At 40.6% G+C, this 16,448-nt stretch overlaps 1 protein-coding gene, 1 long non-coding RNA gene and 1 other non-coding gene across 5 annotated transcripts; 2 read left to right on the top strand and 1 right to left on the bottom strand.

Moving 5' to 3' along the window:
• The first annotated feature begins 2,912 nt into the window (after window positions 1–2,912).
• On the top strand, window positions 2,913–10,886 carry LOC138958770 (uncharacterized). 3 transcript variants are annotated; one of them, XM_070330051.1, is made up of 7 exons: window positions 2,913–3,296; window positions 3,544–3,686; window positions 5,029–5,124; window positions 5,603–5,656; window positions 6,661–6,738; window positions 9,475–9,747; window positions 10,447–10,886. In XM_070330051.1, the coding sequence occupies exons 2-6, from the start codon at window positions 3,675–3,677 to the stop codon at window positions 9,577–9,579; spliced, it is 345 nt and encodes a 114-aa protein (XP_070186152.1). In that variant the 5' UTR covers window positions 2,913–3,296; window positions 3,544–3,674; the 3' UTR covers window positions 9,580–9,747; window positions 10,447–10,886. The 3 variants fall into 3 exon arrangements, 1 of the variants encoding a protein (XP_070186152.1); XR_011453499.1 differs by lacking the exon at window positions 5,603–5,656 and adding an exon at window positions 5,467–5,561 and having other exon boundaries at window positions 2,918–3,296; XR_011453498.1 differs by lacking the exon at window positions 5,603–5,656 and having other exon boundaries at window positions 2,928–3,296.
• Window positions 7,067–7,140, top strand: Trnah-gug (transfer RNA histidin (anticodon GUG)). Its single transcript has one exon. It is a non-coding gene; the product is annotated as a tRNA-His (tRNA).
• A 799-nt stretch (window positions 10,887–11,685) lies between the features above and the next one.
• On the bottom strand, window positions 11,686–13,633 carry LOC138958771 (uncharacterized). The gene is made up of 3 exons (XR_011453501.1): window positions 13,591–13,633; window positions 13,025–13,243; window positions 11,686–12,535 (listed from the first exon to the last, which is right to left on the bottom strand). It is a non-coding gene; the product is annotated as an uncharacterized lncRNA (long non-coding RNA).
• Window positions 13,634–16,448: the final 2,815 nt, after the last annotated feature.

Genomic DNA, 16,448 nt, shown 5'->3' with positions numbered 1-16,448 from the left:
CCCCCCACGTGTCCATCAGAATAGCTATATACAGCATGACTTCCCTTCTTTGTCTCTGTTAATCTAGGGAGAAAATATCCAGCGATATTTCTCCGTAGGCCTAAAGTTCGGCCATGACCTAGGCAAAATAACTTGCGCAGCCGCAGAAACAAGAAAATGGAAATCTTATGAAGCCGTCATCAACACGAACACAATGATTGCAGAAGCAAACTCTGTACCTACACGACCGAGACACAAGACTGATTATTTCACAGCTGCAAAGGGTAAGCTTACTCACGTCAGGTCTTCGCTGGATTTGTATTCAGTTGGCCGCTGTCAGCGTGAGTTCGATCCCAGGTTCGGCGGAAATTTATTTCAGAGTCAAATTTGTGTGCAGACTCTCTTCGGTGTCCGAACTCCCCCCCGTGTACACTACATTGGGTGTGCACGTTAAAGATCCCACGATTGACAAAAGGGTCTTTCCTGGCAAAAATTGCTTAGGCACAGTTAATAATTGTCTACCTATACCCGTGTGACTTGGAATAATAGGCCGTGAAAGGTAAATATGCGCCGAAATGGCTGCAATTACTGGCCGTATAAAATTTCATCTCACACGGCATCACTGCAGAGCGCCTAGAACTGTACCCACGGAATATGCGCGATATAAGCCTCATTGATTGATTGATTGATTGATTGACAAGCTAGGAACAGACGGAAAATTCCGAACAAAAGTAAATGACGTCAAAGTCTCTTTCGCTTTGCGTGTAACTTTGTCATGACGTCTTTTTGTGACGACAGTATACGCGACAATTTGTTCGCTTCCGGTGTCATTTTAGACTGAAAAGCAACTCAAAAGAAGGAGCTAAGCCTGTGTCTTGAAACAGCTGAAACACTCTTTTGGATTGCCGTTTCAATGTTAACCAAAAAGTTAAAGAAAAAAAAAACAAGGTTCAGTTGCGAACTGACAGCGGATTGAGCATTTATTCCTGTTGATGAAGGTACGATTAAAGGTTTATTCTCTCCGTCAACCAACAAGACTAGATTTGTAGCAGACAAAAAACAAAGTGTGCGTTTTTCCTGTCTTGTGAAGGCGATTATATCGTTATAAGTTATCTGTACGTTATGAAGACATTTCAAAACCAAATTTAGCTTTGATGCGTCACGGGATAATAAGCTTATACGTTTTCATCCATGGAATTGTTTTTTTCGTCTCGGCAGGGTGAATGAATTCATGATGTCTTTTCCGGAACTGGACAAAACTGGCCTTGCCAAGACTGAAACAAAATATAGTTCTACAACTTCTAGGCTTGGGTTGATTGCCCATGGTGAATTTCCAATGATTTGTTTCCACATCCCATGACAAATTCTCTTTACTTTGGTCATGCCATATATACGTTACAGCTCCGTCCATCCATGGTATCGCGTGATATTTTGTCTCGACGGGGTGAAAGAATATAATGACGTCACTCTCGGCAGAGCCTCGAGTGACGTCATCATATTCATTGACCCAGTCTCGACAAAATATCAGGCGATACCATGGATGGACGGAGCTGTAACTTATACATGCATGACTTCCCTTCTTTGTCTCTGTTAATCTAGGGAGAAAATATCCAGCGATATTTCTCCGTAGGCCTAAAGTTCGGCCATGACCTAGGCAAAATAACTTGCGCAGCCGCAGAAACAAGAAAATGGAAATCTTATGAAGCCGTCATCAACACGAACACAATGATTGCAGAAGCAAACTCTGTACCTACACGACCGAGACACAAGACTGATTATTTCACAGCTGCAAAGGGTAAGCTTACTCACGTCAGGTCTTCACTGACAAGCAAGGAACAGCTGGAAAATTCCGAACAAAAGTAAATGACGTCAAAGTCTCTTTCGCTTTGCGTGTAACTTTGTCATGACGTCTTTTTGTGACAACAGTATACGCGACAATTTGTTCGCTTCCGGTGTCATTTTAGACTGAAAAGCAACTCAAAAGAAGGAGCTAAGCCTGTGTCTTGAAACAGCTGAAACACTCTTGGATTGCCGTTTCAATGTTAACCAAAAAGTTCAAGAAAAAAAAACAAGGTTCAGTTGCGAACTGACAGCGGATTGAGCATTTATTCCTGTTGATGAAGGTACGGTTGAAGCTTTATTCTCTCCGTCAACCAACAAGACTAGATTTGTAGCAGACGAAAAACAAAGTGTGCGTTTTTTCTGTCTTGTGAAGGCGATTATGTCGTTATAAGTTATCTGTACGTTGTGAAGACATTTCAAAACAAAATTTAGCTTTGATGCGTCACGGGATATCAGCTTATACGTTTTCATCCATGGAATTGTTTTTTTCGTATCGGCAGGGTGAATGAATTCATGATGTCTTTTCCGGAACTGGACAAAACTGGCCTTGCCAAGACTGAAACAAAATATAGTTCTACAACTTCTAGGCTTGGGTTGATTGCCCATGGTGAATTTCCAATGATTTGTTTCCACATCCCATGACAAATTCTCTTTACTTTGGTCATGCCATATATACGTTACAGTTCCGTCCATCCATGGTATCGCGTGATATTTTGTCTCGACGGGGTGAAAGAATATAATGACGTCACTCTCGGCAGAGCCTCGAGTGACGTCATCATATTCATTGACCCAGTCTCGACAAAATATCAGGCGATACCATGGATGGACGGAGCTGTAACTTATACATACCTTCCTGTCACTGGAAGCAGCAACACTTGACATTTAGGAACCTACGCTAATTATGATGACGCGAGCTTCCATTCAAATTAACTTAGGCAACGATGGTTCGATGACGTCATCCAATAGTCACATCACAGAAGGAAATGTACAAATGCTGAACGTAGCCCATTTTAGCTCGACTTAATAGACAGATAGGCTTGAGGAGAATGATAATAACAAAGTTATTAACAGAATGCAGACATCAATGATCGTGAGAACGCACATTTTGTTGTTTTCTGATGGTTATAACCGGAAGTATCTTTCGATAATGGGGCAGACAACTCCCGTAAACCCCTTCAGGCTTACTTCCCTTCTTTGTTGTCGTTAGTTTAATGGCAGACTAACACTAACACTGGAATTTTGAATGGCCTCGAGTTGTTATAGGCTTTGTTGGTCTGATTTTCCGCTTGTTCTTCTCTGCGGGTGTGAGAAAACTTTCTGGGGGTATGGCTGGTATTAACCCTCCAGCTATCTTGTACAGCATCGTCAGGCGAAGTTGTCTACGCCGGTCAGCAAGTGCTGAGTCTGATGGCAAGTTCAGTCTCTGCAGCATCTCTCGCAACCGGGTTTTCTCCATGGATCTGTAATATTTGCAGGTAAATCTCGCTGCTTTGTGTTGAATCTTCTCGATTTTGTCGGTATCCAGTTTTAAATATATGGGTCCCAGACAACTGCCCCATACTCTACTCTAGGGTCGAGCGAACAACGTTTATCAGTGTAAAATTTAGGGTTTGATTTACGTGCAAAATAATGAAGTATGAAGAGCAGATGACAGAAGAGCACCTGATATTTTACGTGTATGTTTTATAATTTGATTTGCTGAACGTGCTTTATTTTCGTTAGGTTCACGTCCGTTCAGCCACCTTCGGACGACGGCTGTCAGTGTTATTCTGTCGACTGTTGGTCACTCCCGTTGGCTCAAGTTATGTCACTCTTAACTGTCATCAGTTTTGTGTGTACGGAATTCATGACAGATGCGCAGAATGGTAAGTCTTTTCTCTGCTATAATTACTAAGATTTAGGTCAAAATCAAATATTAGATTTAGATGTTTGCTTCCCAGGTTGTGTTCACTGGTGATGTTGAAGCACAGGCGGAAAATATTGTTCGCTGGACTACCACTATCATAGTAAGACTACCAATATCATAGTAAGACTATGATAGTGGTGGTCCAGCGAATGATACCTTCCACCTGTGGTAGAACTGAAGCATTGTAAATAATTATTGATAGCGCACTCAAGTTGACTTATTTTTGATCACAGTGGTTGGAGACGCGCGGTGCATTCTACAGTGTTGCCCTTAGCTGTGCTTTCCAAGTTTACTGCCATTACATTTTCTTTACGATTGCAATTTTTACAACAGTTACTTCTATCTTTTTTTTTGAAATAAATATGTCAATTAAGCAAAAATAGGAGCACCATTCTCTCTCTCTTTCTCTATCTTTCACATTATATATGTTACAGTTAATCTGTGAAAGTAGGGAATACGTGTATGAACTAAAATATTTTAGGTAATACATGAATTAACTGGTTTTTTCCGTCAGTTAATTCATGTATTACCTAGTTAATACATTTATTCCCTGGTTTCACAGATTAACTGTAACATATATATACCGCTGCACCAGTATGAACACATGCCACAGTACCAACTTCTGATTAGGGGTTCCAGTGATAACAACTTAACAAGTACTGGCTTCTGTGACCACCCAAAACCAACACTGATTTATTTTGTAATCCTTTATGTTTTACAAAATATAGACAGTAAAATCAATTTGTTGTGAAAATATTATCAAAGCTTCTTTGAATCTATTGTTACACTAGCTTCCATGGTACCCCACCCATACAAATAGAATGAAAACACAAACACACAAGCAGCTATGGGCAGAATGTCAGCCAGGATTTGATGGGCTAGTCAATATGGTGTATTTACATTTGAAGAGCGTGAATGTAGTATGGTATTTTCTGTGCGAAAGTCAACTTTATTTTCATCTTGTTATTCATTACTCACAGTTTTCTCTTTGCCAGCACAGTCAGTATGAGCAGACAAAAATACTTGCTCCCATACTAAATTTGCTTATCAACATTAGATACGCACGCGCGCCTATAAGTAGGACATGAACAAGCCTAATGTACATATCTCATAAACTCCATACTGACAATCCCCTTCCCTCATGTACTACTGTTCAAATGCATAATACTATGTTCTTGGAAGAAGAAAAAAACACATTTACACTACAATCACAATACTTAAGCACAACACATGAAACAACAAAACGCATCAGGATAGAATGTTGTGCCGCTGGTAACATATCTAACTGTGTCGTACCACAGGATGAAAGAAGCCCATCGTTTTGGTCAGAGGACAAATCTGGGACAAAGAGGGCACACAGGTCACCAACAGGAGAGACGCCTACTGCAAAACGCCAGGTATAAATGTTATTAACAGCTATTGTGGTATGTATATGTTACGTATATTAAGTTACAGCTCCGTGCATCCATGGTATCGCGGGATATTTTCTCCCTAGAATAACAGAATTAAAGCATGTGGTTAATTTCAACCACCCTCTGATAGTTCTGACATTAGATTTATGGGAACAAATTTGTCAAACCAATTTTTTTAAATTGAAATTTGATTCATCTTCAATCTAAGGGACATAACCACTCAATGTTATGGGTTGCAATATGTTCAATCTCACCACAATTTTCCTTGACTTGCAAGAAACTGACATGCTTTTTATCCTTATAAGTTTACTTCTTTAATTTGTCTAGGGAACAGCTATTTCAGTCTCAAGTATATATCGAGTGAGAAAGCTGACATCCGAAGAATTCGGACATTGCTACACCAGCGCTCGGTTAAGCTAATGGTATATTAATTACCTATATTTTACCCCTTTTTTTTAAATAGGCAATAGCAGACAACCACAGTGGTAAATCTGCAGCAAGAAAGTCGCTTTTTCAGGTATTTATTATGTTCATTTGTGTTCATTTGTTATTGTTTCTGACTTACTTTTTGAGTCACTTGAGAAAAAGTGACTCTATGTAATCGGTCAGTGTTAGTCTGTCCGGCCGGCCGGCCGGCCGGCCGGCCGGCCGTCCGTAGACACCACCTTAACGTTGGACTTTTCTCGGAAACTATCAAAGCGATCGGGCTCATATTTTGTTTAGTCGTGACCTCCAATGACCTCTACACTTTAACGATGGTTTCGTTGACCTTTGACCTTTTTCAAGGTCACAGGTCAGCGTCAAAGGAAAAATTAGACATTTTATATCTTTGACAAAGTTCATCGGATGTGATTGAAACTTTGTAGGATTATTCTTTACATCAAAGTATTTACATCTGTAGCCTTTTACGAACGTTATCAGAAAAACAAGGGAGATAACTAGCCTTTTCTGTTCGGCAACACACAACTTAACGTTGGGCTTTTCTCGGAAACTATAAAAGTGACCGGGCTCAAATTTTATGTGAACGTGACTCCCAGTGACCTCTACACTTTGACGTCTGCTTTGGTGACCTTTGACCTTTTTCAAGGTCACAGGTATGCTTCAGGTATGCATTGTGTTGTGAATAGCAATTTCTTCCTGTCCATCTGATGCCTCATATAATATTCAGAACTGCGAAAGTGACTCGATCGAGCGTTTGCTCTTCTTGTTGAAATTATTATTGACGAACTCAATGATACATATTATTTTTGAAAGTTAAATTAACACTGAATTAGATAATTATCATATCCCGCAAAATTATTATTTTTGTTCTGCTGCACAAAAGTGTGCTTTATGCAAAAGTGATAGTACTGATAAATGATGGGTTCCAATCAAGGACTACTAAAGTAGTCCTTGGTTCCAATGTATCCATGTATTGCTCTGTGTTCTGATGCTTCGATGTGCACTAAGTTTCTTGTGAGTGTGTATGTCTGTGTGGTTTGTTTGTTTTTTCACTTAAAATTGACATATGCCATACCACAGAATGAATCCAGTGCATTAAATTCAACGAGGGATTTCAAGTCGCCATCTGGACATATTGTCCCACAACCAAACTACAAGGTAATGAATTCATATTCATAATGTTTCAAATTAAATCATATGTATACTGGTTTTGTAAAAATGTATTTTTAAGTGAAACGGCATATTGGTTCCTGATAAATTTGACAGCTTTTTCCCTTTGGATAATTTTATAACTATGATGTCACCCCATACTTACTAGAGTGACGTCTCTTTGCTTAAATTGACATATGAAATTGCACAAGGCTTTGGAAGAGATCAAGGTTTGGTGAGGTATGCAAAGTACAGTGTGTAGGATATATTAATACTCTCTTACTTACTGTCTCATACCACATCTGCTTTTTACATTTAGTCAAGTTTTGACAATACCGGCCCCCGTAGCGCAGTGGTTAGCGCATCGGGCTGTGGGCCGGGAGGTCGTGGGTTCGAATCCCATCAGGGTCATGTGGGTTTTTTGGGCTGCGGTCGGCTCCTACCCAGAGTGGAAGTGCTATGGTTCCTATGGGAAGGCTGGAATCACACAGCCGAGTGTCATTCACTTAACGAATGCAACTTTGAGGGTGCTCAGGTTCTGTTTACCTGACCAACACCGCAGGTGCGGCAGTTCTCGGGCCTGGTTGACACCAGGATATATTATGACAGTAAGCGTAGAGTGCTGCCCTGTCACGTAGTCTCAAACCAAATTGGAAATCCATAGCATCATCATTATAATCATCCTCATCTCATTAATCATCCAAAATTATAAAGTGTCCTTGCTCTTGTGGCCCTTCATGCCCGGAGCTCTCATGGTGACCTTGGTCTCAGTGTTCCTGTTCGATCCTTCCCTGAATAGTACTTCTGCTGTCAGTCCTCAACGTGTGACGTTCTGGGGGGTCGACGGAGGGACGTGGTGGCGGTCTGCTCTCTGGAGGGGACCCTCACTCAGTCTGGCTCCACGACTTAGCTGTCAATGTCGTTAGTAGGGGGCATAGTAGGTAGTGGGCTGCGTCCGTTAGCTCGGGACAGACCCACTACTGAACACCGTCGAAGTGACTCAGCAGAAGTGCAGTGTCATCTTCCGAGGGTAGCCTACCGCAGCGACCCGACATCCCTCCCTGGAGCGTCTGTAAAATCGACAAGTCTGGCAGCGGAACGAAATTCAGATGTGCATGGAACAGTGAGTGCAGGGACGGGGCGGCGTGAGTGCACACCGGGACAAGGAACAGGTGTAAGGGAAAAAAAAAAGAAAAAAGTTTTGACTAAATGTTTTAACATAGAGGGGGAATCGAAACGAGGGTCGTGGTGTATGTGTGTGCGTGCATGCGTGCGTGCGTGTAGAGCGATTCAGACCAAACTACTGGACCGATCTTTATGAAATTTTCCATGAGAGTTCCTGGGTATGATATCCCCGAACGTTTTTTTGATAAATGTATTTGATGACGTCATATCCGGCTTTTCGTGAAAGTTGAGGCGGCACTGTCACGCTCTCATTTTTCAACCAAATTGGTTGAAATTTTGGTCAAGTAATCTTCGACGAAGCCCGGACTGACGATGCTACGAGTATACGGTCTTGCTGCGTTGCATTGCGTTCAGTTTCATTCTGTGAGTTCGACAGCTACTTGACTAAATGTTGTATTTTCGCCTTACGTGACTTGTTTATATATTGAACAGATCGCTTTCGCGTGCATTGTAATATTTTCAAACAAGAAGGGCAAAGCCCATACGACTCACATGCTTTACACATTTTTCCTACCAAAGGACATGTGACCTTGACCCAAGGTCAAGGTCATCCAAGGTCATGCAACACAAAGCTGTTAATTCAAGACATAGGAAGTACAATGGTGCTTATTGGCTCTTTCTACCATGAGATATGGTCACTTTTAGTGGTTCACTACCTTATTTTGGTCACATTTCATAAGGGTCAAAGTGACCTTGACCTTGATCATATGTGACCGAATGTGTCTCATGATGAAAGCATAACATGTGCCCCACATAATTTTTAAGTTTGAAACAGTTATCTTCCATAGTTCAGGGTCAAGGTCACTTCAAAATATGTATACAATCCAACTTTGAAGAGCTCCTGTGACCTTGACCTTGAAGCAAGGTAAACCAAACTGGTATCAAAAGATGGGTCTTACTTTGCCCTATATATCATATATAGGTGAGGTATTGAATCTCAAAAACTTCAGAGAAAATGGGAAAAATAGCTGTTTTTTAGACAACATTTATGGCCCCTGCGACCTTGACCTTGAAGCAAGGTCAAGATGCTATGTATGTTTTTTGGGGCCTTGTCATCATACACCATCTTGCCAAATTTGGTACTGATAGACTGAATAGTGTCCAAGAAATATCCAACGTTAAAGTTTTTCGGACGGACGGACGACTCGGGTGAGTACATAGACTCACTTTTGCTTCGCATGTGAGTCAAAAAGCAACTTCTGTAAATCTGTAACTTTTCAGTTGATTAAAGTCAAAAACTTGAATAAGTGCCGTTGATCTGTCCACGGAATCTAACTTACTATGAAGCATAACTATATTCCGATTCGTGATGCATACATGTTGCGATAGTGTATGCTAAAGTTTTCCATTTTCAATCTGACGTGTGGGTTAGATTTTTTAGAAACAACAAACATGCATACTAAGTTGCCACTGCCAGTTTGTATAGCTGCTAAGCTTACCCCAAGCTGAGTCAGTGAGTATTTTGTAAGTTTACATACAAAATGGTGATGAGGGGTGAAAAAGAATGCCTTCCACAGGTGCGAAAAACTGTGATTTGATCTCAAGGCCTTTTTGTTTTAGAGCTTTTCCTGCTTTGGAACTTGGGAGATGGGATTCCTGTTGACCGTGAAGCAGAAAATGCAGAGAGGGTGCTTCTTCGGGAGTACAAGCAGAAGTTGTATGTGAAAGGTGTGCTCAAGTTTATCCTTATCCATTCATCATCACAACTGGATTGAAAGGCAGCAAGATGGGCGATTCCTGTGGCCAAGCGTCTTCATCACCGGCTGCCTGTGAGTGTGAGCTCGACCTCATGCATCGCCTCGTCAACGAGTTTTAAGGAGGAAAGGCTTACAGGTAGGAAACCTTGCACTTTACTTTTGAACAAGAGAATGGTTCAAGTTGAATTGCAAGATGGTTTGTGTGGCCTAACAACATTTTGGTTTCAGTGAACAGGGAATGTGTCAAAATCTGAAAAAACCAGCATACTAGTATTAACACACACTAAAATTATGCCTGTCGCTGTCAGCAATATATGTTATATACATATAATTTTAAAAAAAAAAGTGCAGTGATACTGATAGTGATACAGTTAATCAGCAATGACTGAACAGACTTTCTAAACTCAGGGATGGTCAAATCATCTGATCTGACTAATGACCAGGGGCGAGTACAAAAAATCCGCTGTGCTAGTTAAAACCGCTTGGCAACTCACCTGGTTGGCTAGTGAAAATTCTCGTCAAATGCAACACTTCTGGTTGTAATACTCTAGTTTCAAAACGTTATAAACAATGCAGTTATAGCAACTGGGGTTTGTACCCGGCAAGCAATTCTTTTTGGTGGACTGGACTTTCTTGAAATGACCCGCCTGTCTGGCAAGTGAAGATTTTGAGATCTGGCCATCCCTGCAAATGCTCTTCATGCAAGTTGCACTCAAATTTGTGAGCAATTTGTTATGTACAACTTGGTAAATTGTCCTAAATGATGCTTTAGTAAAAGTTGTTGTCTCCTGTCTCTTTCTCATATTGATTATTTTATTTTTTTCCCTTTTGGCAGGGTTTTGACCATGTGCAACAGGCTGCAAGTCATTGTGGAGGAGGAAGCCCCTGATTGCATCTTTGTCAAAATCAGAAAGAGACTTCTAGGTGTCTCCAATAGTCAGCCATCACAACCACCTGTTTCCCAGAGCCAGCCATCACAACCTCTTGTTCCCAAAGTAATCCAATCCTGTTTCCCGTTTTGATACAGGCAGCAACAGGAGGAACTAGTAGAAGTAGGGAAAGCGGTATTAACAGAACAGCTTTTTCCTCTTAACTATGAAACCACACAGATAAACAAGGAGAGCAACCCTTCCACAAAGTAAACAATCCTGACGACTCTTATTTCAACAATTTGTCAACTCATGTAAATGCTTTGCCAGATCCAGGCATTAAGCTCTACTCTTTCAGGGGCGGACGAGGGGGGGGGGGCACAGGGGGCACGTGCCCCCCCCCCCCCCCCCCCCGAAAAAAAAGAAAAAAAAAGAAGAAAAAAAAAGATTTTTCTATGCTGATTCTATGACCATTTCTAAGTTCAAATGGCACCAGATGGCACCATTTTGCTTCTTTGGGCAAAACAAATTTCCAGGGGGGCATGCCCCCGGACCCCCCTAGCAAATTCGGGCGCTTCGCGCCCATCACATTCACTTTCGATTCAAAGTGCCCCCCCCCTTACAAAGCAACTGATCCGCCCCTGTCTTTACACATGTAATGGGCAGAGCAACATTGTTGAACAGCTGCTTCGTTTCTGTAAGTTTTCAGCCTGAAAGGTAGTAGGGTGGGTCGCATCTAAAATATAAATGTTTGTCTTGTCAAAACCTATGTAAGTTTTCCTACATTTTAAGACTCCCTCTTTTTCTGTACTGGAATTTTTTTTATCAGATTATTGTTTGGAGTTCTGAAAAGGAAGGTTCCTGTGTACACCATTATAGATATGACTTTTACTGTACTACATGTGTGTTTTTGGTATATATATATAAATATATGAAACTAGATATATTTCTTCCCAATATGTTCATTGCCAAGTGGATGAAGTCATCAGATTTGATCTGCTGCTAGTGATAACGTTTATCAACATAAGTAAAGTTTTTTGAGCTGACTGTATTGTGTGCATTTTGTTTGCAAGTGCTGATATGTTTGACTTTGTGCTGTAATGCTTTGTCTTGTCTCTCATTCTCCATTTCAAAGTACGAGAACTCAGATTTTGTTCTGACATACTCATTGCATCATACGAACATCAATAAAGACACACACAAAATGTGAGCCAAACAAACATTTTTTCTCAGAAAATGTTATGGTATGCACAGGTGACATGAAATGGAGAGAAGACTGTGCGCAGGAAGAAGAGAGAAACATTCAAACAAATGAAAACAAACCAGTAAATTGTTAAAGGTTGCTCTTGGCTACTCTGGTGACATGTACTTTATTCTACCTATATTAGCGAAACCGATAGGCTAGATCCTTAAGGTCTAATCATCGTCTCTGTTGCATAAACAACATCTCATCTATACTATAACGTTTAGGGTCAATACTCATTGGTTGATCGCTAAAAATTCTTGTATTTTTAGAATTGTTGACTTTTTCCTGCCATCTTCTTGTTACAAAGGGTGACACTAAAAACATGATTTAATTGGAAGAGACTAGTCGTGGCTATACCAGTGCAATATGATATGTTCTGCGAGAAATCAGATTTCTGAATAACCATGTATTTTTTCTGTCTGCGTTCTTTTTCATAGCCATGTTTGCAATCTGTAGTTTGAACACACTCACTTGTCTCTTCAGTCTATTGTTCTCCTTAGTCAGCTTACTCATTGCAATAAGATTGCGCATAACGGGTGTGCATTAAGTTGGCATCTGCTTATACACAAAAAAATATCAAGAAATAAGCAAAAACAAGAGCACCCAGAAATGTTTCCGTCGCGAATGGGTCTTGTTCAGGGCCAGAGTCACACTTTTCTGGCAATCAACTAGCTGTGCACACCATTCCTCTCCCTTGATGATCCTTGGGCCTGGCACGCCTCAAACTGGAATTCCAGATCTCGCATTGCCCATTTTCTTCTGCCTAGCCGGTGCTTTGGTCGGGGTATGTCTATCAGCACTCTGGCTGTCTGAAACATTGCCAAACAGGGTTCATTCTGTCAGTATTTATGGTAGTATTACATCTTCATGCAGGGTTCTCCACATATGTTGTCCGTTTGGGTTCAATGCCCCCAACTTCAACTTATAAAGGTGCATGGTCATTTGGACCCACTGTAGTCATTTTCAGTGCAATACAGAACTCCCTCTGTGAATTCCCCGGTACACTTGTTTTTGTTCCTTTGGCTTCTATGGAGAGCTCTCCTAATGTTGATCAAATCGCACTCTGGAAACAAACCACCCACATAAAACTTAGCTTGGCTTCCCACATTCATTCTTGTTCAGATTTCAGAACACACGAACAGACGAAAAGTCAATTAAATCACTCAAGCTGTAAGGCACAGACACATCATAGTGATACTAGAAGCAGCATGTGTGAACAAATACATTCAACACCTTCCCATCTTCTTTACTGCGTACACACACAAAATATAACAAGAACTTTTTTTTTTTAAACTTACTCTGTGTTGAAATCCAGGGTATCCCAAGTTTTGTGTTGGGAAAGAAATCTCTGCAGTTGGTGTGCCATCAAGAAAGTGTAGAGAACAAACCCTTGCATCTTTTGCAGGTGAAAAAAGCTTGTGCCTTCCGTCTGCTGTTGTGTCTACACGGCTGATGAGTCGAATCCACTTTAATCTCGTTGTGCTGGTTTCTTCTTGTGTGTTGGATGCGGATGCAAGCTGTTGAAAACAGACAGATGCATATCAGATTTAACAATTTATGGCTCTACAAAGCAATTTTTATTGCTTTTTAATCACAGCCATGCTCTAACAACATGAAGTAAAACAAAAAAAACAAGAAACGGAAACACACTGACACAGAAAGTGAGCCAAATATTTTGACCTCATGCACGGCAGATTCAAACACTGCAGTGCAGTTTTTGTAACGTTCAAAGCTGTATAAATGCATGTCTAGCTAAACGATTTTGTAATCATGCTATGGAATTTGCAGAAAAAAAACCAATAAATCGCATGAATGTCAGGCAATAAAATAAGTTGATCAAGAACTGTTACAGTGTTGCGCTTACCTGAACGGTGGTTGGCCACAGACTCGTGTGGAACCTGGTCGGAGCACAGGCGAAGGTGTCGTTCTCTGTTCACTAGACCACTACTTCCATAGAAAGACTACAAGGTTTGACACTCAGCTTCGAGCCTTGCTCCACTAACTTCAGAAAAAAATATGCAAAAAATAATTGCCAATGTCAAGAATCTTTGTAACTTTACATATGCCGTGATAAATGAATGTTCTAACTAGCTGTACCTTTTATATTTAGCTGCCTGTCCGCTGCATGTTTTTAAACCGTATTTTGTGCGACCAAACGTGTCTGCCAACGGCATACCACTTAGACCCTGTGAGTACGATGCCCGTCTATGTCCGAGGAGATAGTAGTTCGATGCGATCATTGGTTAATAACCGGATATTCGTGGGTAGCTTCCCTTTGCTGCAATATTTACATATGTTTTAGACCAATGAGCACTGGTATGCATATTCGGTGCGGATGCATAATTGCTTGCAACCTACAGGGTGGTGGTTTGCAAACGAACATTCGTCCAAATGATGGTTAAAAACAACCTGCAGATGACGGAAGCTGAAAATTAAAGGTACATACAGTTAAAACAATCATTCAACTGTATTTATTTGACCTCACACATACTGTAGGAAGAGACAAACCGTCTTGAACAAATAAATTGTCCGCAGGAAGCGACTCCAAGAACACAGACGACTCGAAGCTGAGTGTCAAACCTTGTAGTCTTTCTATGGAAGTAGTGGTCCAGAGAACGACACCTTCGCCTGTGGTCGGACTGAATTTTGCAAAGTTTAGCTTTCCATTTTGAAGACGGTAGCTTCCGTTGTCACAATCAATCATCGGGCAGTGACATGCCATCGTTAAAATCGATAATCGCTGAACTTACATCGACAAAACAACAAAATAAACAAGTGTCTGACTCGTCAGTCGCAGAACATGCGCACAGCTGTGTTGCAGACGATTTGTTTCCTCGAAAAAATGACGCAGCCAATGAGAGGGGTCTGTGCGGTCACGTGATTTTCCTTCTTTGTTCCATGTAAACGTCGGAACTGTTTAGTGGTGTATTGTGCGTTCTCACGATCATTGAGGTCTGCATTCTGTTAATAACTTTGTTATTATCATTCTCCTCAAGCCTATCTGTCTAATAAGTCGAGCTAAAATGGCCTACGTTCAGCATTTGTACATTTCCTTCTGTGATGTGACTATTGGATGACGTCATCGAACCATCGTTGCCTAAGTTAATTTGAATGGAAGCTCGCGTCATCATAATTAGCGTAGGTTCCTAAATGCAACACTTGAAAGCATAAGTTCCCTTGACAAACGTCATTTATGATTGGCGTCATCTATGAATGACGTCACTGTCTAGACAAGACAAGTGCCGGTATCGGCAAACCTTGTCGCGGCAAAGGGCTATGACCCGTGCCTTGATACCATTGAGATCATAGGAGATGCACAGCAGTGCCGATACCAGGTTTCTTTAGCTTCACTTTAAAATGATATCAGAACGATAGTTATTCACTTGAAAGTGAACACAGGAGAGTTGTATACTAATCAATATTTACGCTAACTTGCTTCGTTAGCAACAAGAAAACCAAACTCTTATACGACTCACCTTTCGTAATATTGAACCATTTTATGAATTACACAAAGAATTGCTGCTCTCGCTTTCGTGAAATACTGTTGTTTAGAAAGACGATATTTTCTACTTACTTGGCAAATCTTGACCCATTGCGGCTTGTATCAATCCATTGAGGTATCGAATCCTACGAATATCACACAGATACAAACTTGACCCATTTTTGGATTGGTAAAAGTTGGCACTTTGTAATAGGCCTACTGGCTTTTAAAGATAAGCTTACAATGCAATCCGAGTATTTTAGACATACTACACGAGGTTTTCAACAACAAAACTGAGCAGTGTTCTTCTTTTATTACATTTAGTCAAGTTTTGACTAAATGTTTTAACGTAGAGGGGGGAATCGAGACGAGGGTCGTGGTGTATGTGTGTGTGTGTGTGTGTGTGTGTGTGTGTGTGTGTGTGTGTGTGTGTGTGTGTGTAGAGCGATTCAGAGTAAACTACTGGACCGATCTTTATGAAATTTTTCATGAGGGTTCCTAGGTATGATATCCCCAGACTTTGTTTTCATTTTTTTTATTACATATATTTGATGACGTCATATCCGGCATTTTGTAAAAGTTGAGGCGACACTGTCACACCCTCAATTTTCAATCAAATGGATTGAAATTTTGGCAAAGCAATCTTCGACAAAGGCCGGACTTTGGTATTGCATTTTAGCTTAGAGGCTTAAAAATTAATTAATGACTTTGGTCATTAAAAATCTGAAAATTGTAATTAAAATTATGTTTTTATAAAACGATCCAAAATTCCGTTTATCGTATTCTTCATCATTTTCTGATTCCAAAAACATATGAATATGTTTTATTCGGATTAAAAACAAGCTCTGAAAATTAAAAATATAAAAATTATGATTAAAATTAAATTTCCAAAATCGATTTAAAAACAACTTCATCTTATTCCTTGTCCGTTCCTGATTCCAAAAACATATAGATATGATATGTTTGGATTAAAAACACGTTCAGAGAGTTAAAAAGAGTAGAGATATAGAAGAGCGTGCTATCCTCCTCAGCGCAACCGCTACCGCGCTTTTCTGGATTGTTAATGTCACTGCCTTTGCCACGAGCGGTGGACAGACGATGCTACGAGTGTACGGTCTTGCGGAAAAAAAAATGCAATGCGTTCAGTTTCATTCTGTGAGTTCGACTGAGCTTGACTAAATGTTGTATTTTCGCCTTACGCGACTTGTTTCTTCTTGCATTCAAGTCCAGCGGTGACCATC

The sequence above is a fragment of the Littorina saxatilis genome, linkage group LG2, assembly GCF_037325665.1.
Source record: "Littorina saxatilis isolate snail1 linkage group LG2, US_GU_Lsax_2.0, whole genome shotgun sequence".
NCBI classification, from domain to species: domain Eukaryota; kingdom Metazoa; phylum Mollusca; class Gastropoda; order Littorinimorpha; family Littorinidae; genus Littorina; species Littorina saxatilis.
This window is presented reverse-complemented; position numbering and strand designations above follow the sequence as displayed.